Below are 25,000 nucleotides of genomic sequence, written 5' to 3'. Positions count from 1 at the left end.
TAGAGTCGCCGTCTAATGATCACAAGGTTGGCAGATCGGCGGTTCGAGCCCCCAGCTGGCCACATGTCGAAGTGTCCTTGGGCAAGACACTGAACCCCAAAATTGCTCCCAGTGAGCGGGCCGGCCGGCGCCTTGCATGGCAGCTTGCTGCCATTGGTGTGTGAATGTGTGTGTGAATGGGTGAATGAGAGGCCGTTAGTTAGCACATGGACATTCATTCAGTATTCAGTACATTGGCCCATGTGGGAATCAAACCCTCGTGCACCACGCTCCAATAAACGGAGCTTCAGGGACAACAGCACTCTGTCACTCTCTTCTTGCTGTTAACATTGACTTGTTCATTAACGTGAATCGTGATTGAAGTCAATGTTTTGACTTTGAGCTAAACTGAACAGTGTTAGCTGCTAGCTAACAGGGTTAGCTGCTCAAGTGTGATCAAGTGTGGTGGATAACCCACGTTAGAACCTTGAGATGCTTATGAAGGGCTTATGAGGTGCTTATGAGATGCTTATGAATTGTTTTTTTTGGGAACTGTTTCCCCACTAAGGTGTGATCATCTCCTGGTGCGTCGGTCTCAGAGGTCTGTCGCTGGCTACTGCAGCGCTCTCAGATCAGAGGAGCGTCTGGGTCTGGGGTTTCTCTGCCTCTCAGATATCTGAGGGCTTTGGAGTCGGAATTCAAACCACGTCTCTTCTTGTGGCTCTGCCCCAGAATGCCTGCCTGTAGAGTATGCACGCATACACACATACAATACACACGCACACACACACACACACACACACACACACACACACACACACACAGACACACTGTCAGACACACACACACACACACACACACGCACACACCACACTGTCAGACACACACACTCACACACACACACACACACACTAGGGATGCTCCGATTTATCGGCCACCGATTTAAATCGGCCGATTTCACTCCAAATGACTCGATCGGTGATCGGCAAAAATGGCCGATCGCAAAAACCGATTTTTTTTTTTTTTTTTTTTTTCCTTCTTCTTTTTTTTCCCCCTGGGAAAGACAGATAACTGAACAGAAAACATAGGAGGACGTAACAGTATGTAAACCATGAAGGCCACGTTTATGATGTCTTTTATACAGCCATATCGACTGACTTGGGCTTCAGGCCCTAACTGGGTGATAGGCCAGACTTTTACTATGCCATAAAAATGGGTCTGCGTTTGCTTGGTGCCTAATGGATCAAAACTTTTGTCTAAAAAGCAAAAAATATGTAGGCTATCCAGTCAGTAGGCCTACAGTTATGTATTTTTTTTTAATCGGTATCGGTATCGGTATCGGTATCGGTTGATCTTGAGGAAAAAAATCGGTGATCGGTATCGGCCCCAAAAATCCAGATCGGAGCATCCTTAACACACACACACACACACAGACACACTGTCAGACACACACACACACACACACACACAGACACACACCGTATGGGTGGGCTGTGGCTTGGATGGGTTAAAAATATGCTACTATGGTGGGCTCACGGCTACCACACACGGCTATCATGGTAGTGTTGACAACCCTATGGCCAGCTAATACGTCTGTACCGTATCTGACTGGGTCTCAAGCCTGTGTCATCTACCAGCCCTCTGAGCTAAAGCCTAAACATCAAGCTGTGTACGTAAGCCAACTTCCTATCCATGTATTTAGTAGCATGTCTGCACTGTTTTTACTCCATATCCAGTAATCTGAAGACATTGGAGGAAAGGACTAAGACGCTAGGAGGACAAGCTGCACTTTTCACTGATGATTTAGTTTCAGTTTCTCGCTCATAGACAGAGGCTGAAGGCAGCCTTTGGAGAAACTGTGATACATTACTCATTGGCTTAACAGCATTAGGATATTTGTGGGGTTATGTGAGGCGCATGGAGTCATCGTGAGAACAAGAACAACCAGGATCTGTTTGAGAATTATATAGATATGTCATCTCTGCTGATGGTAAATGGAACCATCGTGAGAACTATCAGTATGGGTATGATAACTATGGAGATATGAGAGGTGGTGAGTGGTGATTCAATGCGTGATGTTAGAATTATAAGGATCTATCTCAATTTTTGGTCAAAATTGAGTTTTTTACATAATCTGATCCATTAGGTGTTTATTAATGCCTGTGTGGTGTTATTTTTACAATGTTGACATTTTTTTTAGTTAGTAATCAATCAAATACAAAGGTTCCATCTCACAGAACATAACGGAATGTAAAAACGTTGACGCTCAATATCTCTGAACTGCCCTAAACGGAGATAGAACCTTATAATTCTAAACTCACGTAATGTCATTATGAAAGTGTAAGATAAAGTCCCTAGGGACTTCTTACAAAGGCACCGAAACACTCTAGTTATTTTGCCTGCATGGCTAAACGTATCACAATATAATGATACCCCTAGGGAATCTATAAGAGCTATAGATTCCAACATGTAAGCAATTACACAAGACATACTGAAGACACAAAGTCATGGCATTCGATTTAGTCTCTTCATTATACCACTATCACCATTCACATCGCTTTGACAATGCCAGCCCTTCTTGGACTGCGTCTCTGAATACACAATACCTATCCAACTGATAGGCCTACCTCTTTCTCCAGTCTGAGTGAATCATCTAGGCCAGTCTATCATACTTACAGGCCATTCCCTGTCTTCCCTCACATAAAGGCAAACACACAGACGTGTGGTGTAAACATTTAGCTCCGTTCTAAACAGAAGAGGAGGTATTTGTGTGGGATAGAGGGAAGTCAGACGTCACAGAGCCGTTCCCAGGTTCAGGATGGTCGCTGGGATCCGTCTGGGAAGACAGTGAAGAGTGCCGGAACAGTCCGGAATGCTCAGCTGTATGCACGAGTCTCAACTCGTTCAAGAGGTTCTCACAGAGAGTGGCAGTCCATTATTGAGTGTTCAGGTGTGTGTGTGTGTGTGTGTGTGTGTGTGTGTCATCATCAACCTCAATGATGTCATCTTCAACTTCAATGGAGAGCAGCCAAGAGGAACTGTGTGTGTGGGCTTTCATTCTCCAGTTGGGGGGACTGGAGTGTGAGATATTCCATCCCGAACCTGACCTGTCTTCCCTCGTCTTCCATTGGCCCACGCCAACGTTGAGCCAATGGGATGTCAGAACGCTGGGAAGGATGTTTTTGGGGACACGGGGCCAGCTGCTGCTGCGGCCTCTCTGCTTCCTCTGCCCCCATGTTTCCCAGCCATGCGTGTGTGTGTGTCGCTCTCGCTTCTGTTCCGCACCCCCACAGGGACGGGGGGTCAGGTCAGGATGAGGTTGTCCCATCCTGTCTGTGTCTCTGCTCTGTTGCTGGGGAGCGGGATCCAGTCCTCTGCTGGGGTTCAATGGCCCTTTCATTTAATCTTAGATGATACTTATCTGTGGCTGTGGCGCAGGAGGCAGAGCCGCCGTCTAATGATCGCAAAGTTGGCATATCGGTGTTCCGAGCCCCGGCTGGCCACATGTCGAAGCGTCCTCGGGCAAGACACTGAACCCCAAATGAACTCCAATGAACGGGCCGGTGCCTTGCATGGTAGCTTGCCGCCATTGGTGTGTGAATGTGTGTGTGAATGGGTGAATGAGAGGCCGTTAGTTAGCACATGGACATTCATTCAGTATTCAGTACGTTGGCCCATGTGGGAATCAAACCCTCGTGCACCACGCTCCAATAAATAGCCGTTTGTGTGTGAATGGGTGAATGAGAAGCGCTTTGGAATAAGGCGCTATATACTGTAAGTCAGTCCATTTACATTTATACTTTTTACTAGCAGTCATAGCTAGCTAGCCTACGAGTGAAGGATTGAAAGACCAGGGGTGGCAGGAATGCAAACTGGTACAAAACAAAGATGGATCCCTCCTTGGTTGTGGCCAGACACTCGGTTAGCTAGCATTGTTGTTTTCTGACTTGACTCGGTGAGTCACAAGAACGATACGAAAGGTTTTTAGGTGGGAAACACTGTCTACGACAACACCATTCCTGTGGTCGAAAATCATAGGACACCCACTATTACACCAGTGAGACTCTGAATCTTTCTCTCTAACTCTCTCTCTCTCTCGCTTTCTCTCCATCCCTCCCTTTCTCCCCCTATCCTCGTTTGAGATGGCGAGAGCCCCTCATTATGTGGTAGCTAGTTTGAGAGCTGAGCTGATATCTGTGGGATGAGACGGACCCTCTAATGATCGGTGGCTCTTTGGTGGGTCGTCCTCACCCTCCCTCGACACGCCCTCAGTCAGGCTAGACCCTGGGAGAGTTGGGCCTGGCCTCCAGGCTGACTTGTACAGCGGGTCGCCTCCTAGCCTAGAGTAGATGAGGATACAAGGATATCATATCAATCCTAGTGTGTTATAGTATATCCCTTTAGGGAGCGGAAAGGACAGATGTTTTTTGTGAGGGTCGGTTTGTTTTAGCATTAGCTGTAGCGCTGTGAGTTGCATTTCATGTACGAAAGGCGCTATATAAATAAAGCTTTACTTACTTGCTAGGTAACTGAGGGAGGTACAGCCGTTTGCGTGCGTGCATGCGTGCGTTTGTGTGTGTGTGTGTGTGTGTGTGTGAGTGTGTGTGTGTGTGTGTGTGTATTTCACAGTTATGTCTTGCTGGCAGGCTTGTGATTTAAACAGTGCTCGGTTTTATGACACATGTGGGAACATGGTCATGGGAACACGCATAATCCCTCTCTCCCTCTCCCTCTCTCTCCCTCTCTCTCCCTCTGTGTCCTGAGGGGTAGTAGATTCTTGACTCGTATCCATCAGGAGGTTCAGAAGGTCTCGACAAGAGAACAATCGTCCCGTGTTGATGATGTTTTTTTCCTGAAAGATCAGCGAATGAGCAGAAAGATGTTCTGTGGAAAAGAGAGAAACAGTTTTCCCTCAGCATTCCCTCACCGGATCCTTCCCCTTTCCTGGCCAAAAACGCAGAGGAAAAGTTGGCCCAAAAAGGTTTGCAGCCTCGTCTAGAAAGCTATTCCACTTGACCTGAGTTGTGGTTGGAGGAACGCTGTAGGAATGCAGTCCTTGTTGTTGCTTTAGGCTCTGACACATCTGCTCCGACATGGTTCCTGTCTGCCCGTCCGCAAGGAAGCCAGGAATTCACAATAGAATGATTTAAGGACTTCCTAAAATCCCCATACCACCAATCGGACCAGAAAAGTCCCAAAGTAACTCTTTGGCTGAGTTGTTTTGAGCGTCTTGCTAGTTCACATGTCGGTTTTGGGTTCAAATCTCACACAGGCACTTATTCCAATCTGCGTGTTAGCTTAAAGTCGCCACTCTCTGTGGATCAAAGCATCTGCCAGATGACCGTATCACAGTGTGTGTGTGTGTGTGTGTGTGTGTGTGTGTGCGTGTGTGTGTGTGTGTGTGTGTGTGTCTGTGTGTTCAGAGACTGAAAGGAGATTCACCAAGCAGTTTGCGATGAATGGATCCTTTTTGTCTGAGAGATGTTTCGTTTATCTGTTTGATCGACAATCATCAATTAATGCAGTCAACTGTTTCTTTCAGGCGATCAGTATCGTGTTTGTTGTCATTTGGGGGTGTTTGGGGGAAGTCTTAAAGGCCTCTTTATTTGTCATGAAAGGGTCACTCACACAGTTGATTGGTGTTTGGCGCTAGCTGGTTTTGTCTGTGGCCGTCTGTGTTTGGTAGTGTGTGTTGGTGTGGACAGTGGTGGTGTGTGTGTGTGTGTGTGTGTGTGTGTGTGTGTGTGTGTGTGTGTTGGTGTGGACAGTGGTGGTGTGTGTGTGTGTGTGTGTGTGTGTGTGTGTGTGTGTGTGTGTGTGTTGGTGTGGACAGTGGTGGTGTGTGTGTGTGGGGTGTGTGTGTTTGTAAAGGGAGGACAGAGGATAGGACTGAGGCTGCAGTTTGTACACTCTCTCTCTCTTCTCTGATGAAAACAAGCTCTGTTTTACTAGAAACAGTTGCGTCTTTGTGGACACACGCACGCACACACACACACACACACACACACGCACACACACACACGCACACACACACACACAGCTGAAGGTTCATCGGGATGTTTAGGGACCGTGCAGGTGGCTCCCATAATTCTCCTCTCTGCAGGACAGATGATCTCATACTCGTCTCTCACACACACACACACACACACACACACACACACACACACACACACATACTGCACCTGTGGCCTTCATCTCAGAGCCTGGAGGGAGGGAGGGAGGGTGGGAGGGAGGGAGGGAGGGAGGGAGGGAGGGTGGGAGGGAGGGAGGGAGGGAGGGAGTGAGGGAGTGAGTGAGGGAGGGAGGGAGGGAGGGAGGGAGGGAGGGAGGGAGGGAGGGAGAGAGGGAGGGAGAGAGGGAGGGAGGGAGGGAGGGAGGGAGACAGGATGAGCAGAAACAAAGAGGGGAGCGAGACAGACAGAGAGATGGAGAGGCAGTGAGAGATGGACAGAGGGAGGAGGGAGAGATAGAGAGACAAAGAGAAGCAGTGATACAGGGTTAGGGTTAGCTGTAAATTAGATGACAAGAAAAAGAGAGTTCAAGGCTTAGGACAGGAGGATGAAGTGTGAAAGGTGCAACATGTAACATTCAAGCTTTTTAAAGGTTGTCATGACGATGTCTACTGTCGTGAGCTTAGAATGATAAGGTTCTATCTCCGTTTAGGGCAGTTCAGAGATATATTGAGTGTCAAAGTTTTTACATTCCATTATGTTCTGTGAGATGGAACCTTTGTATTTTATTAATTACTAACTAAAAAATGTCAACATTTTTAAAATAACACCACACAGGCATTAATAAACACCTAATGGATCAGATTATGTAAAAAAAACTCAATTTTGAACAAAAATTGAGATAGAACCTTATAATTCTAACGTCACGAAAGGTGCAATATGTAACATTCAAGCTTTTTAAAGGTTGTTATGACGATGTCTACTATGTGTGTGATGACTGTGTCTACTGGAGGGGCAACACAGGGTTGATTACAATTCTCCTGGGATGTTCTAGGGGAGTGGCTGCCTCTTCAAATCGATCGTGCATGCAGAAACGCCACAGCTAATGTATTTGATTTGATTCGATTTTTTATTTATTTGTTCAAGGGGGACACAGTACATTAATGAACACTTAAATGGAATGCGCACATATCATCAGTGTAAATGTACCCAATTATAGCCATAGGCTAATTTCCATTGGTGGTCCCCCTGCCAGAAGTAACAGGGCTACTTGTGTGCAGGTTTGGTTTTGCTCCAACCATCGTCTCAGCTGGTTTGATAATACTGCAAATCCATTTCGGGGCGAGTAGTTATAGTCTTGTTAGGGAGGTTATAGTCTTGTTAGGGAGGTTATAGTCTTGTTAGGGAGGATGTTGTATGTTGCAGTTCGGAACTTGTAACTGAATTTCCCCTCGGTCGTCAGAGGTGGCGGCGTTCCAACAGACTGACGCACAGCCCCTTTAAAAGGGAGAGAGAGAGGGAGGGAGAGAGGGAGAGAGAGAGAAGTCAGCGTGTGTTTTCTCCTCCTCTACAAGGATGTAGGGATGAAGGGAGAAAGAGACAGGCTTCCAACACCAGCCAGAGCCTGCCAATGATCCCCACTGATGAAGGAGAGAGGGGGAGGAAGGTAGAGGGGGAAGAGAGAGAAGGGAGAGAAGGAGAATTCAAAGAGGTGTAGGGGAGAGTGTGGGGGAGAATGGAGACTTAATGGGGGCAGAGTGAAAAAGGGAGAAGGAGATGGAAATAGAGATGTAGGGAGGGTAGCTTCAGAGAGAGAAATGGAGAAAGAGAAATTCAGGTATCAGACAAAGAACAAATTGGTCAGCGGCGTTGTACACAAAGAATTGGGTGATGCTGGGCGCAGTTGCCATGGTGATGAGGGTCACTGAATCGTTGCCATGGAGATGCCTACTTAGGATTCTGTGAGGGGGAATTCTGAAGTGTGTCTGTGTAGTGGAGGTTTGGGGTGTGGGTGTGTGTGTGTGTGTCTGTGTCTGTGTCTGTCTGTGTGTGTGTGTGTGTGTGTGTGTGTGAGATGGGGAGACACCTGTATCTCGAGGGTTTTCTTTTCCCTCCATAAACCTGATGCCTACAGGAAATGGTAAATGGACTACACTTATATACTGTAGCTATGCCTTTATCCAAAGGGCTTTACAACGGCCTCTCATTCACCCATTCACACACACATTCACACACCAATGGCAGCAAGCTGCCATGCAAGGCGCCGGCCGGCCCGCTCACTGGGAGCAATTCTGGGGTTCAGTGTCTTGCCCAAGGACACTTCGACATGTGGCCAGCCGGGGCTCGAACCGCCGATCTGCCGACCTTATGATCATTAGACGGCGGCTCTACCTCCTGAGACACAGCCGCCCCGTGAAGTACAGTGCTCATAGTGTAGGTTGCTGAGTCAGCTGCTCATCTGTTACCTCTCTGTTTCCTCATTGGCTGAGTGTATCAGTCACATGACTACACACACACACACACACACACACACACACACACACACATGCAGCCTTAACGCGAGCTAACACAGAGTCACACACACAGGAGGTAGGAGGTGAATGAAATTAGATCATGCTGAGGATTAGAAACAAACCTAGGCACACACACACACACACATACACACACACACACACATATACACATACGCACGCACGCACACACCCACACACCTACACACACACACACACACACACACATACACACACACACACACACACATACACACATACGCATTACGCACGCACCTACGCACACATACGCATTACCCACACACCTACAAACACACACACACTCACACACACATTTTAAATGCTTTATTTATGTCCACATACATGTACAATATCTAAAGGACATAAATACTATCAGTGCATTTTGACATTATGGAAACAGTCAGTTACAGTAGTGCTGAGCCAACAACCAGTTATGCTACACACAGGATGTTATTCACACCAAATGATGATTACAGTGTGTACACACACACACACACACACACACACACACACACTAGCCTTATGACCCCCTGATGACCCTTCTGACTTAACAAGGTTGTTTCATCCATTTTTAATACCCTGTTGTTAGCCTAATGCTATTTCAGTTAGTGCCAAATCCTAGCTGACCTCCTAGGACCTAGGATATAGATTAGCAAACTGTTCAACGTGCTCAGCTCATTTAATTTCCTCTGTTAACTTTAGCTGTCTAACAGCTACAGTGTGTGTGTGTGTGTGTGTGTGTGTGTCTGTGTGTGTGTGTGTGTGTGTGTGTGTGTGTGAGTGTGTGTGGTCTCTCACATCACACACCTCGTCAAAGGCTACCTCACTCCCCTCTCTCTCCATCCTTACTGTCTCCTCTGTATGTTCTAACCTCGTATCCAAAACCAACAGAAACACACAGCCAGACATTAGCATCGGCATGGCCTGGAGTTATAAACGAGAGGACAATGGTGGTAAGGTCATCCATGTGCCACGGTAATGGGGCTGTCCGCTGACCTATGGTAGATATTGATCCAACAAATGGACTGCACTTATATAGCGCCTTTATCCAAAGCGCTTTACAACGGCCTCTCATTCACCCATTCACACACACATTCACACACCAATGGCGGCAAGCTACCATGCAAGGCGCCGGCCCGCTCACTGGGAGCAATTTGGGGTTCAGTGTCCAAGGACACTTCGACATGTGGCCAGCCGGGGCTCGAACCGCCGATCTGCCGACCTTGTGATCATTAGACGGCGGCTCTACCTCCTGAGACACAGCCGCCCCAAAGCAGTGAATAGTATACGTAGGCCTTTATCTGGGCTCTCTGTCTCTCTGAGGTTAATAGTGTTTGTCAGTCCTGGCCTGGAAGACATGTGAGTGAGGAATGAACATGTGACACGGTCTAGTGTTTTGGTCCGCATGTCGGCATCCGATTTAACGTTCAGACTTTTTTCTTTCGGAAAAATGTGAATCCGTTTCTGCGTTGTTGAAAACCAACGACACACTCACTAGTCAACTAACAGCGCTTGTTTTGTGAGCCTGCTAACAATGTAAAGTAGTGTTGTAGTTCACTAGGTAACAATGTAAAGTAGTGTTCTAGTTAACGTGGTAGCAGTGGGGTGCTGTGAATTGGAGTGTGTGAGGAGATGAGAGGAGAAAGCCACGTGTGTGTGTGTGTGTGTGTGTGTGTGTGTGTGTGTGTGTGAGTGTGTGCGTGTGTGTGTGTGTGTGTGTGTGTGTGTGTGTGTGTCTTGGCACTCTTTTTGAAGAGATGAGAGGGGATAGCCACGCCATGTTTGCGCTCGAGTACACACACGCATGGGGCTATGAATAGATGCATGTTAGCGTGGATGGTCAGTGAAGCTGAAGGGAGTTACACGTGGGGCACCACACTGTAGTTCACTCAACCAAGCTGCATGGTAGAACTGCACAAGGACATCATATAGGCAGTGGTGTAGTCTAGTGTTTTCTAGTGGGTATACTGTGATTTTTCCCTCCCAGCCTCATATCGTTCATTTCGGAACGCCATAAAAATAAATCTGCGCTCTCTGTCTAACGTTATCTATCTAACATTAAATGTTATAAGGCTGATCTGTGCATGATAGTGCTGCATTTTGACATATTTCATGTCGCATCTCCCCCCGTTGATGGTATATGACGCTATAGTCAGTCCCAATGGTCCAAAACTCAAGTGCTTCGTAACACAGACGGGGTGAAGTTTATTGAAATAATTTTCAAGAAAAAATGTCTTTACATTTTTTTGAAAGTGAAAGTTCTGTCACAAAACGCCGTTACGTATCCTCACACATTTTTAAGTGGGTATATGGAAATCCTTGGCCTTTCCTAGTGGGTATACGGCGTAGTCCTGCGTATCACCTAGACTACACCACAGCATATAGGGTAGCCTAGCCTAGCGGACAGTGATTTGGACTGGTGATCAGAAGGTCATGAGTTCAAATCACCACCATGAGTGTGACGTGAGTAAAGCACTTAGTCCTAAATGACTCCAGGGAGACTGTTCACTGTTCCTGTAATCTCTAATTGTAAATCACTTTGGATAAAGGTTTCTGCTCAATGGTTAAAATGTAAAAGTAAGTAAGTAAGTAAGTAAGTAAGTAAAGCTTTATTTATATAGCGCCTTTCGTACATGAAATGCAACTCAAAGCACTTTGTATTACTACAAACACACACGCACAAGCAAGGGAACCTCTCTGACATCCTATATTACCACACACACTTTGAATTTACATTTTTATGAAGGCATTCTGTAGTGAAGCGTTACCCAGAATCCTCCTTGGGAGTGGATCTTGCGCCATTTCACTCTAATCCCATATCTCTCTGCTGCACTTAGCTCTGACACATTGAGCCAGAGGGGATCAATAGGACACACTCACACACACACACACACACACACACACACATCCATATACTCGGCTCTGACATATTGACCTGAAGGGAACTGGATATGCCAGGATAAACGCGATGAACACACACACATCCATGGACACACACACACACACACACACACACACACACCCAAACACTCTCATTCGCTCTCGACACTGAGCTAATGCAACAGACAGAACATGCTAGTAAAAAACACATGTGTGTGTGAGTTGGAAATTATCATTCACGCTTTCGTATCATCCTGATTAGACTACTGTAATTCCCTGTTCACCTGCCTCAACGCTTCCACCCTGGGCCGGTTACAAATGGTCCAACATGCAGCTGCAAGGCTGTTGACCAGGTCCAGAAAGTCATGTCATATCACCCCCATCTTAGCATCCCTACATCGGCTCGCCATCAAATATAGAATGAATGTCAAGGTGCTGGTCATCACCTACAGAGCCCTCCATGGTCAGGCACCTGCCTACATCTGTGACCTCCTGTGTCCTTACAGCCCCAGTAGGTCTCTCAGGTCCTCTGACCAGAGGGTGTTGGTTGTCCCCCGTGCCAGACTGAAGACCCAGGGTGATGGAGCATTCCAAACCGTGGCTCCCAGGCTCTGGAATGCTCTGCCCTTGGATCTTAGATCAGCTGGCTCGGTCGAGGCTTTTAAAAAACAGCTAAAGACTGTCTTGTATAGACAGGCTTTTGGATAACCCCAAAAGCCTGTCTTTCTGTGTCCTGTTGATGTTGTTGTACACCTGTTGTCTGTTACTTGTTCTTATTTCCACTTGTTTGTTATTTTAACCTGCTATGACTTTCGCTCTTTTATTATGTTTTACTATGTTTCTTCTTTATTATGTTCTCTACTATGTAAAGCACTTTGTGACCCTTGGTCTGGGAAAGGTGCTATACAAATACTTACTTACAGTTGTCTATCAAAATATATATGACATATATGGTATTTTCCTGTGGTATTTTTTTTACATTTACATTTTTGGCATTTAGCAGACGCCTTATTCCAAAGCGACTTACAATCAATACATTTTGACTAAGCAAGTGAATCATCAATCCACCAGTCGTAGCAGGAAGAGTAATCCAGCTCAGGCCCGGGGCCATTGATAGAAGGAAAAACCTTCTTCTAAACCTATCCTTTCAATGACATGTGTACTGTCTCTGACCTCACTTACTTATCTGTTGACCACACATTCTGCCAATTATTAGTCACAATAGTGTGGGGTCAGTTACAGTATGGGAGGTCTTGAGGAGGCGTAGAGAAGAGAAGGAAAGAGTAAAGGAGGGGGGATAGATACATCTGTTTATGTCCATCTTGTCGTGCATGTAGGCACTTCAGTGGAACAGAGGAATTCTGGGAATGTGGCCCTGGCGCAGGTGTAGGACCAGAACCTGCTGACTGACATTGCAGGCTCATGACCTCTGACCCCTTAGTGACCCTACACACCATGGAGGAGGAGGGGTTAGGCTGGTCTGTACTCTACAGGAGAACATGCTGTTTGGGATGGAAGCTGTTATGGCTTCTGAAAGACACTGCCTCCATTAAAAAGCTTCTTGACTGAAAGTTTGGATTACATTTTTTGGGGAGGACAGCAGACTGGTGTGGGTTGTTCCGGGTTATTCCAGGGCTTAGCACCGCGATTGTGAGGTCGTCATCTTTTCGATGAACGATGTGCGTTCTAGAGACATTTTGTTATTTTGCGATCTCTCACGTGTGTGTGTGTGTGTGTGTGTGTGTGTGTGTGTGTGTGTGTGTGTGTGTGTGTGTGTGTGCGCATGAGTGTTGAGGAAACACTTGAAGCCCACATATCCTGTAGTGGGTTACCATGACATTATGGGGGCATTCATGCATCCTCTGTCTGCCCCACCCCCTAATCATTCACACACACACACACACACACACACACACACACACACAACAAAGTCAGTCAGACAGACAGCTGAGGGACGTAGAGGCAGTCGAGCAGGGGGGGGAGGTAAGACACAAACACATGCCAACTTAGATAGTGTGTGCTGCTTATCTCATGAATACTGCAGCAAGATTCATTGCTCTGCTTTCCTCTTTCATTGATCTGTTCAGACTAGCCGTTCCTCTAATCTTCATAAGATATGTCTCTGTCAGTCTAATGGCTTAATGATCATGTGTTTACCGTGGAGACGTGCCTTGGCTGCTGTGAGGTCAATCCCACCTCAGACGACACTAAAGAATTACACCATTAAGAGACACGAAGGGGAGTTCTGGCTTTTCACATGAAATAATATAATATTTAACAGGGTGTCAAAACGGATGTTTTAACATGTGGGTGTCCTCTCTTCTCTCACCCTTCTCTATATACCTCCTTCTCTTCCCCCCCCCTCAAAAACTAGGAAAATCCAAACACATTGCCTTCTCCTCCTCCTTCTCTTCCTCCTCTTTCCCCCAAAACCATTAAAATCACAAACATGTTGAGGGGTAAACCAAATATTATTCATCATCATGGCGATGACAAGTAGGCGATCCCATCCAAAACATGAACCTCTATTACTGATGCTAGCTGTTTGTGCAGATCCGTATTGTTGTCAGTGATAGTAGATCTGTGTATCGCTGGGACTGACTGTGTATTCTGGTTTGTGTTCCCGCAGGGCGGGCATCGACGAGGTCGAGACGGACGTGGTGGAGATCGAAGCTAAACTAGATAAGGTATGTACAAGCGGAACGTCCCTGCCGTCTCAAATGACGTCTTAAATCCCCTTGTCCTCTGTGTTTTGTGTCACCCCAATTCAGCCATTTTGTGTCACACCACCAACCCATATCTTACACGACTCTTTTCGATGCAAATAAATAACCCACAGAGGGTGTGTGTGGACCAGTTCTATTTATAGCATTTACGTTATGCGTCGCCAGTGGCAGAAACGTTGCTTGTGAATAAAACAAAAGCCACATCTGGCTTGGTGTCCTACTCTCTCTCTCTCTCTCTCCAGCAGCATTGCAAGTGGTTGTGACGTGCAGTGGAGCACACACGCACACGCACACACACACACACACACACACACACACACACACACACACACACGCACACACGCACACACACACACACACGCACACACACACACACACACTCAGACACACACTCACACTCACACACACACACAGGCACGCACGCACACTCACACGCACGCACGCACGCACGCACACACACACACACACACACACACACTCTCTCACACACACACACACACACACACACACACTCACTCACACTCTCACACACACACACACACACACACTCTCACACACACACTCACACACACACTCACGCACACACACACACACTCTCACACACACACTCACACACACACACACACACACACAGTGAGGTTAATGACTGGTACAGCACAGCAGACATCATGCTCACACTCTTACTCACGCTGAGCAAACACTGATTGCGTTCATCCTCACAGAGGCAGCATTATACAGCCCCGGTTTAAAAGCGTCACACAGAACTACAGTTCCTGAGGTTAGAATTATAAGGTTCTATCTCCATTTTTGTGTTTTTTACATAATCTGATCCATTAGGTGTTTATTAATGCCTGTGTGGTGTTATTTTTAAAATGTTGACATTTTTGAGTTAGTAATTCATAAAGGTTCCATCTCACAAAACATAATGGAATGTAAAAACTTTGACGCTCAATATCTCTGAACTGCCCTAAACGGAGATAGAACCTTATCATTCTAAACGGAGATAGAACCTTATGTAGCGGGTACAATTATATGCTGCGCCTTTAAGACGAGCTCACATGAACGCGCAGGTGTGAACGCGCAGGTGTGCTTGAGAGAGGAGCAGTGAGTTGGAACGAGCAACGTGGTCGGAGCGGTAGCGGTGTGGGCTCTTTGCAAGTACATCGTTTTGATAAGAAGATATTGACGAGTGGTCATACAAAGTACGGGATACGTTGATCAGCGAGTGTTTTGTTTGGGAGGAGCCGGCCTGAACGTCGTCGGTATCGAGAGGTGAAGCGTGAGCCAGCTCACCCCTCCCCCACCCCGTGTGTGAACTGCGAGAAAAAGGAGCTACACGTGGTTGGTGTTCATTGTCCTGGACAGAGGAGAAGCGTGCGCCAGTGAGGCGTGGGTTCAGCAAGGTTTCTCGGAGTTTACCCTGCCAGCCATCAGACACTCTTGACGTGCGATCTCTGCTGGATGGGTAATCTCTGCACTACACCTTGCCATTAGCACTGGCCAACCACGCATACCGTGCGCAGACGAACAGAACTGAACTGAACGGACTAACGCTCGCACGCGCACACACACACACACACGCACACACACACACACACACACACGCACCCACACGCATACACAAGCCCACACTGGAGGAAAAGGACTGCTCAATAGACTGAGATGTGTTACATGTCAATGTGAAAGTAAGAGTGAAATGCCTGTTTTGAGTTTATCTGCATTCAGTTAAGTTGATGATGTTGCATTTAAAGGGTATGGTTTATTAAGTGTACATTTCAAGCATTCAGGGTTGGATGGTGAATTAGAACAGATGTATTGTATGCATTGATTTGCCTTTCATGTGATTTCTTGCTAGTGACCAGTGTATTAATGAAACCATACCATATTGAATTTCTTGACCCAAAGTTAACCGTTTTGTGTTTGAATATGTTTCCATAAGCTCTGTGTAATTTCCCATTTCATTTACTTACCTGGGGGTAGGGGCGCCTCACCTGTTTAGATAGACCTAGGTAAAGTAGGGGGTAGTGTCAGGTCAGTTCGGCACTTACCTCGCACACACTGCACACACTTTTCACGGCCACCTACTAAACAGGAAACAACTTGCTCACTCACCTGAACATTGAGGCCATAGGTATTGGGTGTGGGGGACCTAGATCCTGTCCCACTCAGTCCTCCCCAGACTAAGTACTTTGTAACCCCTACAAGGCGGCGGTAATAATCCCGACCGTCACAATTGGCGTCACGAACAGGATAGAATAAGCAACCATTTTTAAGTGAAAGCCATGGCAGAATTAGAGGAACTTAAGAAGCAATTTGAGGGGATGATGGAGAGGTTCAATGACCAAGCCGAGGCCCTGATACAAGCTAGAAGCGAGCATAGAGAAGCTCTGGCATTAGCTAAAGCAGTCATAGATCAGCAGAAAGAAAAGCCCCCTGCATCTATTGTGTATATCCCCAGAGACCGCAAGATTTCAGATTTCAGTGGTAAACAAGGTGATGTAGATATTGAAGAATGGATCACATCAATTAAATCTGCCCTTCAAATCATGAAGGTCCCTATAGAGGACCAAGCCGAGTTCATCAAGCAGCATCTTCAAAACGAAGCCAAACTCACAGTCAAGTATATGGCAGACAAAGCTAAGGATGCAGAGACCATATTTGAAGCACTGCGTAAGACTTATGGTGACAAAGTCCCTTTAGGCACCCGGCTCAAAGAATTCTATGACCGCAAGCAGTTGGCAGGAGAGACCATACGTTCTTACGCCTATGACCTTCAAGAAAAGCTAATGCGAATTTGTCGTAGAGATGCCAAGCGTGTCCCTGATTCAGACGGAATGCTGAAAGAACAGCTTGCTCTTGGGCTTAGAGATGATATCTTAAGAAGAGAGATCAAGAGGAGACTGAAGGAAAATGAGAGTCGTACTTTTGCTGAGCTAATGCAAGACGCCATCTCATGGTCTGAGGAGGAAGAGGTTCAGGGGTCTGATAGTGCGCAAAGCAGTTCCCGTGCCAAAGGTGCCATTAATGCTACCAGGGCTACCGACGAACCTGCTTCGCAGTTGACAATGGAGATGTTGTATGAAGCAATACAAAAGTTAGCCATCCGTCAAGATGAACTGTTCCAGATGATGGGCCACAGTGGCACTGGCATGACACAAGGGAAAGGCGAGAAGGCAAGAAGCCCCCCTTTGAAAAACGAAGATGGGCAGTTCATCTGCTACACGTGCAATGAGCCAGGACATATCAGCAGACACTGTCCTCTGAACAGGGGAGCTATGGGCATAGCACGTCCTCCACTCAGAAGGGATGGGCCATCTGGGCCTGCAGGAAACGACCCCGGAGGGGCGATGCGCCAGAGTCCAGGTACCCCTGCAATTAGAAGTCACCTGGCAAGGCAGCCCTGTAACACTTCTCAAGCCTCAAGTGTAAGTGCCTTTGGAAACTGCTTGGTCGTTGAAGTGAAGATAGCAGGCGTGAAGACTGACTGCCTGTTGGACACAGGCTCAGAGGTGACCACAATCCGGGAATCTTACTTCAGAGAGTACTTTGGGAAGTCGGCGTTGTCCTCAGCCAACTTGGTCCAGCTCGCCGCTGCCAATGGCCTCGAAATTCCCGTCCTTGGATGCCTGGAGGCGGAGGTAGAGTGCATGGGGAAGACCGTTGGCAGGAAGTGTGTCTTTGTCCTTAAAGATGAAAGCCCAGATGTGGAAGAGATGAGAGGCCTCCCAGGTATCCTGGGAATGAATGTTCTAAGTGAACTGAAGGATCTTTTCGTTGCCACGGACGGCATGAAGAAGATGAATAAGTATCGGGAAACAGAGGCTAAGGTCCACAGGGTGATAGCGAACATCAGAAAAGAGGCAGGGTCCCTCGGACAGAGTGACCGAATAGGATATGTTAAAGTGGCAGGCAGAGAGACAGTCATCATTCCCCCACTCAGCGAGCGCATCCTGGAGGGTTCGCCTCGACTACAGAGAGGGCTCGCCTCGCCTGCGGAGAGGGCTCGCCTCGCCTACGGAGAGGGTTCGCCTCAACTACGGAGAGGGCTCGCCTCGCCTACGGAGAGGGCTCGCCTCGCCTCGCCTACGGAGAGGGTTTGCCTCGCCTACGGAGAGGGCTCGCCTCGCCTACGGAGAGGGCTCGCCTCGTCTACGGAGAGGGCTCGCCTCGTCTACGGAGAGGGCTCGCCTCGCCTACGGAGAGGGTTCGCCTCGCCTACGGAGAGGGCTCGCCTCGCCTACGGAGAGGGCTCGCCTCGTCCACGGAGAGGGTTCGCCTCGCCTACGGAGAGGGCTCGCCTCGCCTACGGAGAGGGCTCGCCTCGCCTACGGAGAAGGTTCGCCTCGCCTACGGAGAGGGCTCGCCTCGCCTACGGAGAGGGCTCGCCTCGCCTACGGAGAGGGTTCGCCTCGCCTACGGAGAGGGCTCGCCTCGCCTACGGAGAGGGCTCGCCTCGTCTACGGAGAGGGCTCGCCTCGCCTACGGAGAGGGCTCGCCTCGCCTACGGAGAGGGTTTGCCTCGCCTACGGAGAGGGCTCGCCTCGCCTACGGAGAGGGCTCGCCTCGCCTACGGAGAGGGTTCGCCTCGCCTACGGAGAGGGCTCGCCTCGCCTACGGAGAGGGCTCGCCTCGCCTACGGAGAGGGTTCGCCTCGCCTACGGAGAGGGCTCGCCTCGCCTACGGAGAGGGCTCGCCTCGCCTACGGAGAGGGTTCGCCTCGCCTACGGAGAGGGCTCGCCTCGCCTACGGAGAGGCACCCGTTCAGTAAGGACACAGACCCTGACATTGACACAGGCTGCCCTGACTTCATATGCATCCCTGCCACTACACACATGCCCCACACAAACACAGGCCTGGGTATTAGAGAAGTAGTTGAGGAGCTGGGAACTATGGGTGGGTCAGATGCAGGGAGTGAAAGTGAGAGTATGGCTGAACCCAGACGGTCTCAAAGACAGACCAGGGGTAGAGTTCCCTGTAGATTCAGGAGTGATTATGTTTTGAAATAATTTGTGCAATTGCAAATGTTTTATACTTACCTTCATGCATGTCCATGTTTTTAGGTATTGAGGAATGAAAAGTGTTATGATGCCGTGTTTTATTGTTTTCAGCTCTTCTGAGGCATCCTTATGTACTGGTTGAAATGTTACCTGTGTTGTGAACCTACCTGTGGGTACTGTCGTATGGAGTGACATGTTGTATTTTTATTTCTTCTTTTACTGAGGTCGCATCGTCATTTGGATGTTGGATGGCATGGCAGGGTTTCGCAGGGGGGAATGTAGCGGGTACAATTATATGCTGCGCCTTTAAGACGAGCTCACATGAACGCGCAGGTGTGAACGCGCAGGTGTGCTTGAGAGAGGAGCAGTGAGTTGGAACGAGCAACGTGGTCGGAGCGGTAGCGGTGTGGGCTCTTTGCAAGTACATCGTTTTGATAAGAAGATATTGACGAGTGGTCATACAAAGTACGGGATACGTTGATCAGCGAGTGTTTTGTTTGGGAGGAGCCGGCCTGAACGTCGTCGGTATCGAGAGGTGAAGCGTGAGCCAGCTCACCCCTCCCCCACCCCGTGTGTGAACTGCGAGAAAAAGGAGCTACACGTGGTTGGTGTTCATTGTCCTGGACAGAGGAGAAGCGTGCGCCAGTGAGGCGTGGGTTCAGCAAGGTTTCTCGGAGTTTACCCTGCCAGCCATCAGACACTCTTGACGTGCGATCTCTGCTGGATGGGTAATCTCTGCACTACACCTTGCCATTAGCACTGGCCAACCACGCATACCGTGCGCAGACGAACAGAACTGAACTGAACGGACTAACGCTCGCACGCGCACACACACACACACACGCACACACACACACACACACACACGCACCCACACGCATACACAAGCCCACACTGGAGGAAAAGGACTGCTCAATAGACTGAGATGTGTTACATGTCAATGTGAAAGTAAGAGTGAAATGCCTGTTTTGAGTTTATCTGCATTCAGTTAAGTTGATGATGTTGCATTTAAAGGGTATGGTTTATTAAGTGTACATTTCAAGCATTCAGGGTTGGATGGTGAATTAGAACAGATGTATTGTATGCATTGATTTGCCTTTCATGTGATTTCTTGCTAGTGACCAGTGTATTAATGAAACCATACCATATTGAATTTCTTGACCCAAAGTTAACCGTTTTGTGTTTGAATATGTTTCCATAAGCTCTGTGTAATTTCCCATTTCATTTACTTACCTGGGGGTAGGGGCGCCTCACCTGTTTAGATAGACCTAGGTAAAGTAGGGGGTAGTGTCAGGTCAGTTCGGCACTTACCTCGCACACACTGCACACACTTTTCACGGCCACCTACTAAACAGGAAACAACTTGCTCACTCACCTGAACATTGAGGCCATAGGTATTGGGTGTGGGGGACCTAGATCCTGTCCCACTCAGTCCTCCCCAGACTAAGTACTTTGTAACCCCTACAAGGCGGCGGTAATAATCCCGACCGTCACACTTAGAATTCTAAGCTCACGAGTTGTGAACTGTACATACATACCCTGGGATGTTTACTGCGCTAACATGCTAATCCTGTTAGATTGCATGACGCAATGTGAAAGATGCTCCTCTAATCGTTAGCCATAGCTGCTACTACCGTATACGCAGCAATGTCAGGGGATGCTACGCTAATCTAATCGTTAGCCATAGCCTTAGCTGGTTTAATTGCTTTTGGAAGCATAGCCATGCAGGTTAAGAGGTCGACGGCTGTCTCTAATGTAATCTGGGTGGGCCTCTGAAGGCCTTAGGGGTGGGCCTGGGCTGTCTGGCAGAGTTAAGCTAATAGACTAGGCTAGCAGAACAACATTAGGGGATGAGGTCATCTTTAAGGGGAGACATTAGGTGGCAGAGAGTTCCAGAGTGTTAGGAGACAGACAGAGAGTTCCAGAGTGTTAGGAGACATACAGAGAGTTCCAGAGTGTTAGGAGACAGACAGAGAGTTCCAGAGTGTTAGGAGACAGACAGAGAGTTCCAGAATGTTAGGAGACAGACAGAGAGTTCCAGAGTGTTAGGAGACAGACAGAGTTCCAGAATGTTAGGTGACAGACAGAGAGTTCCAGAATGTTAGGAGACAGACAGAGAGTTCCAGAGTGTTAGGAGACAGACAGAGAGTTCCAGAGTGTTAGGAGACAGACAGAGAGTTCCAGAGTGTTAGGAGACAGACAGAGAGTTCCAGAGTGTTAGGAGACAGACAGAGAGTTCCAGAATGTTAGGAGACAGACAGAGAGTTCCAGAATGTTAGGAGACAGACAGAGAGTTCCAGAATGTTAGGAGACAGACAGAGAGTTCCAGAATGTTAGGAGACAGACAGAGAGTTCCAGAGTGTTAGGAGACAGACAGAGAGTTCCAGAATGTTAGGAGACAGACAGAGAGTTCCAGAATGTTAGGAGACAGACAGAGAGTTCCAGAGTGTTAGGAGACAGACAGAGAGTTCCAGAGTGTTAAGGGGAGACTAGTGAACAGCATCGTCCTCTGTCTACTTCAGTTTGTCCTCTCTCGTTCTTCTCCTCTCTCGTCTTCTTCTCTCTCTTTGTTTGTCGTTCTCGTTGTCTTCTTTTCTTTCTTTCTCTCTCTCTCTTTCTTTTCACAGTAACACTCTAACCATGTTCAGGGTATAACCACCAACAACAGAGACGACAGACCGTGGTAGCTAGTGTGCGACAGAAGAGCCTCACACACACACACACACACACACACACACACACACACACACACACACACACATAACCCAACACACACTGCAGTATCCAGCCCTGCACGACACACTAGCTCTCCCTTAATATTATTAAGCCTGTTTGTTTTTATGATTAATGAGAGATCCATCCAGATTCAAATTGATTTCATGTCATAATTAATTCAAGAGAGTAGGGAGTGAGACCGCAGGCAGCTCACCCTCGTCTGCTGTTGCTGTAATGACGAGCCAGAACGTGACGTTAGAATTATAAGGTTCTATCTCCATTTTTGGTCAAAATTTAGTTTTTTTACATAATCTGATCCATTAGGTGTTTATTAATGCCTGTGTGGTGTTATTTTTTAAAATGTTTACATTTTTGAGTTAGTAATTTATAAAATACAAAGGTTCCATCTCACAAAACATAATGGAATGTAAAAACGTCGACGCTCAATATCTCTGAACTGCCCTAAACGGAGATAGAACCTTATCATTCTAAACGGAGATAGAACCTTATCATTCTAAACTCACGAGAAGACACTTTGAAATGGCAGCAATGCCTCTGTCCCATCTGTCCTGCTGCACTCTCTCTGCCCCCCTGGGGTTATGGTTGGTGACCTTTAAACTTTGAACCCCCCGTCCATGTGTGGCCTCCAAAGTGTCACCATCAGTGTGATTGGCTCTGTTGGGGGTCTACAGGGGGTCCTTAGGCAGGTGTTTTTGGAGTCTCTAAAAGTGCCAGTGAATCAGATTTTGAGAAGATGAGATGAGAAGTAGATGAGATTGACAACAGCTGTGGCCATCGCCATGACACCTCCGTGTATGGCTCTACCAAACAGAGATGGTGTTCTGGTTTTATATCATTTATACTGAGAAATGTAAGTCTCTCTACAGTTTGGTGAGTCTAGCAGCACTCAAGGAAGGCCCATTTCCTTCCTGTAAGGGACGGGCCAAGATCTGTGGCGCAGTGAATAACTCTGACTGTGGACAGGAGGGCCCATAACTTGTGTAATCACAGAGTTGTATAATATGATTGGTTCCCAAGTATAGTGACCTCATGACCAAGGACAGTTCTATAAATATGAGTCCTACCCATCGTTGGGGGCTTTTTCTGCTTTTGGGCTATTGGTCTGCTCGTTTCTCTCTGCGCTCATGTAACTTTGCTTAATAAAAGGCCTCTTTGGAGACAATTGATTGTGCTTTATAAATTCTAATAAATCTATTAAGAATCAATTATATCCCACAACAATGGTCCCCCCTGCCCCTCCAAAAACCCCTGTCCCTTCCTAGCTAGCCATTAAACGCAGATGCGAGGGAACTGGATGGTTGGAGGCAGGCAACAGAGAGGACGCTCCCCTAAGGCAAGGTGGAGCCATCACCATCTCTCCGCTCCCTTTATAAACATCCTACCCTAACCCACTGAGACTGGACATTGAGATGTTTTGTGAGACCCAGATGTGGTGTAATGACTATTATGTGGACCCAGGGGTTCCACAACTCAAATTCGGATTCAGGAGGTGGGGGAGCCCTAAAATGAAAGAAGACAAATCACGACAGCCATGCGTGCAAGCGGCAGCTCCGGCTGGCTCCGGGTCAACGTGACCCCCGTGTGGACCCATGTGGCTCTGTAAACTATGTACTGTATATACTGGCCACGGCGTGGCTGCGTGGTGGGAGGGGTTATAGTAGATTTACCACAGCAGCACACATGTCTCTGTTGACAGGATGTCTGCCTGGAAGGAGCATCGGCGTAGGGAAGAGGCTGGCCTGTGCATTCATATCAGTGTCATACATAAACATACACACACACACATGCACATGTATGAGTACACACACACGCACACACACACACACACACACACACACACATCATCATCAGGGTGCATTCATATCAGTGTCATACATAAACATACACACACACACACACACATGTATGAGCGCACACACACACACACACACACTCACACACACACACACACATACACATAATCATCAGGGTGCATTCATATCAGTGTCATACATAAACATACACACACACACACATGTATGAGTACACACACACACACACACACACACACACTCACACACACACATCATCATCAGAGTGCATTGCGCATACAAACACACAAGTACAGTACATGCTACAGACACGTGTGACACATGTGTCTCTCAATCCTTGAGTCCGTGCACACACACACACAATTTGCTTTGCTTACATGTCATACGTACAGTTAGGTCCGGAGTTATTTGGAGAGTGACACAATTTCCATAATTTTGGCTCTGTATGCCACCACACACTGACAGCTTTCGAGTCAATTGTCCAATTACTTTTGGTCCCTTGGAAAAGAGGGAGCTCCATATTAAAGAGCTGTAATTCCTAAACCCTTCTTTCGATTTGCATGTGAATACCCTTACCCTAATGCTAAGAGTCTGCACTTTAAGCCCATATTCATTATATAACTGTAACTTGAAGATGTTTTGGTTAAACAGCTAAAATAACAAAAATGATGTCTGTGACCAAATATATACAGACCTAACTGTATATAGTAGATGTTATACGTAGTAGATGTCATACATATATAGTAGATATATATATATATATATATACGTATATAGTAGATGCAGACTCTTTCTCTCCCGGCCCCTTGCAGTTTGTGTCCTGTCCCATCTGGTCAGTGATGTCATTAGTGATGTCATAGTTGTTGCTCTGGAATCCACCAATAAACTGCGATGACACTCCTTCGCCGTGGGTGATAATTGAAGGCTTACTGCAGGAACACACAGGCACGTGTGCGTGCACACACTCACACACACACAACCACTCACACACACACACGCACACGTGCACACACACAAACACAGCTGCGTCAGGGGAGAGATAATCACAGTGTGCCTCTCTGTAAGTTCTCTTATTACAAGTAAAGTGGGAAAGTAGTGGTTGCCATTGAACATGGTGATTAAGACTGTGATGCTACGCTGCTACCACGCAGCTGAGAGCAGCCCTGCACCTGGGCTGTGCTGCTAACATGATGCACACGTCTCTCTTAGATTAGATTAGATTAGATTCACTTTATTGTCATTACACAGTACAAGACAATGCAACGAAATGATTGTGCATCTAACCAGAAGTGCAACAAATAGCAATTATATTGCAGTGATAAGTAGCAGTATTTACAGCATCTATACAGTAAAGTGCAAATGGTAGCGTGATGTGCAATGTCATACCAT

The 25,000-nt window shown here is 47.3% G+C and overlaps 1 protein-coding gene across 2 annotated transcripts in view; it reads left to right on the top strand.

Moving 5' to 3' along the window:
• LOC308170775 (arf-GAP with coiled-coil, ANK repeat and PH domain-containing protein 3-like) overlaps positions 1-25,000 on the top strand; it is a gene marked incomplete at its 5' end in the record, with an annotated part of 88,411 nt that overhangs the window by 23,619 nt on the left and 39,792 nt on the right. For both annotated transcript variants that reach the window (XM_080545614.1, XM_080545613.1), the window contains one exon: positions 13,971-14,028. In XM_080545614.1, coding sequence (XP_080401740.1) covers positions 13,971-14,028 — 58 coding nt within the window. The remainder of the gene's footprint in view (positions 1-13,970; positions 14,029-25,000) is intronic.

Source organism: Nansenia antarctica, assembly GCF_963989245.1.
Source record: "Nansenia antarctica genome assembly, chromosome: 15".
In the NCBI taxonomy this organism is placed as follows: domain Eukaryota; kingdom Metazoa; phylum Chordata; class Actinopteri; order Argentiniformes; family Microstomatidae; genus Nansenia; species Nansenia antarctica.
The sequence above is the reverse complement of the archived record's forward strand: the minus strand, read 5'-3'. Positions and strand labels throughout refer to the sequence as shown.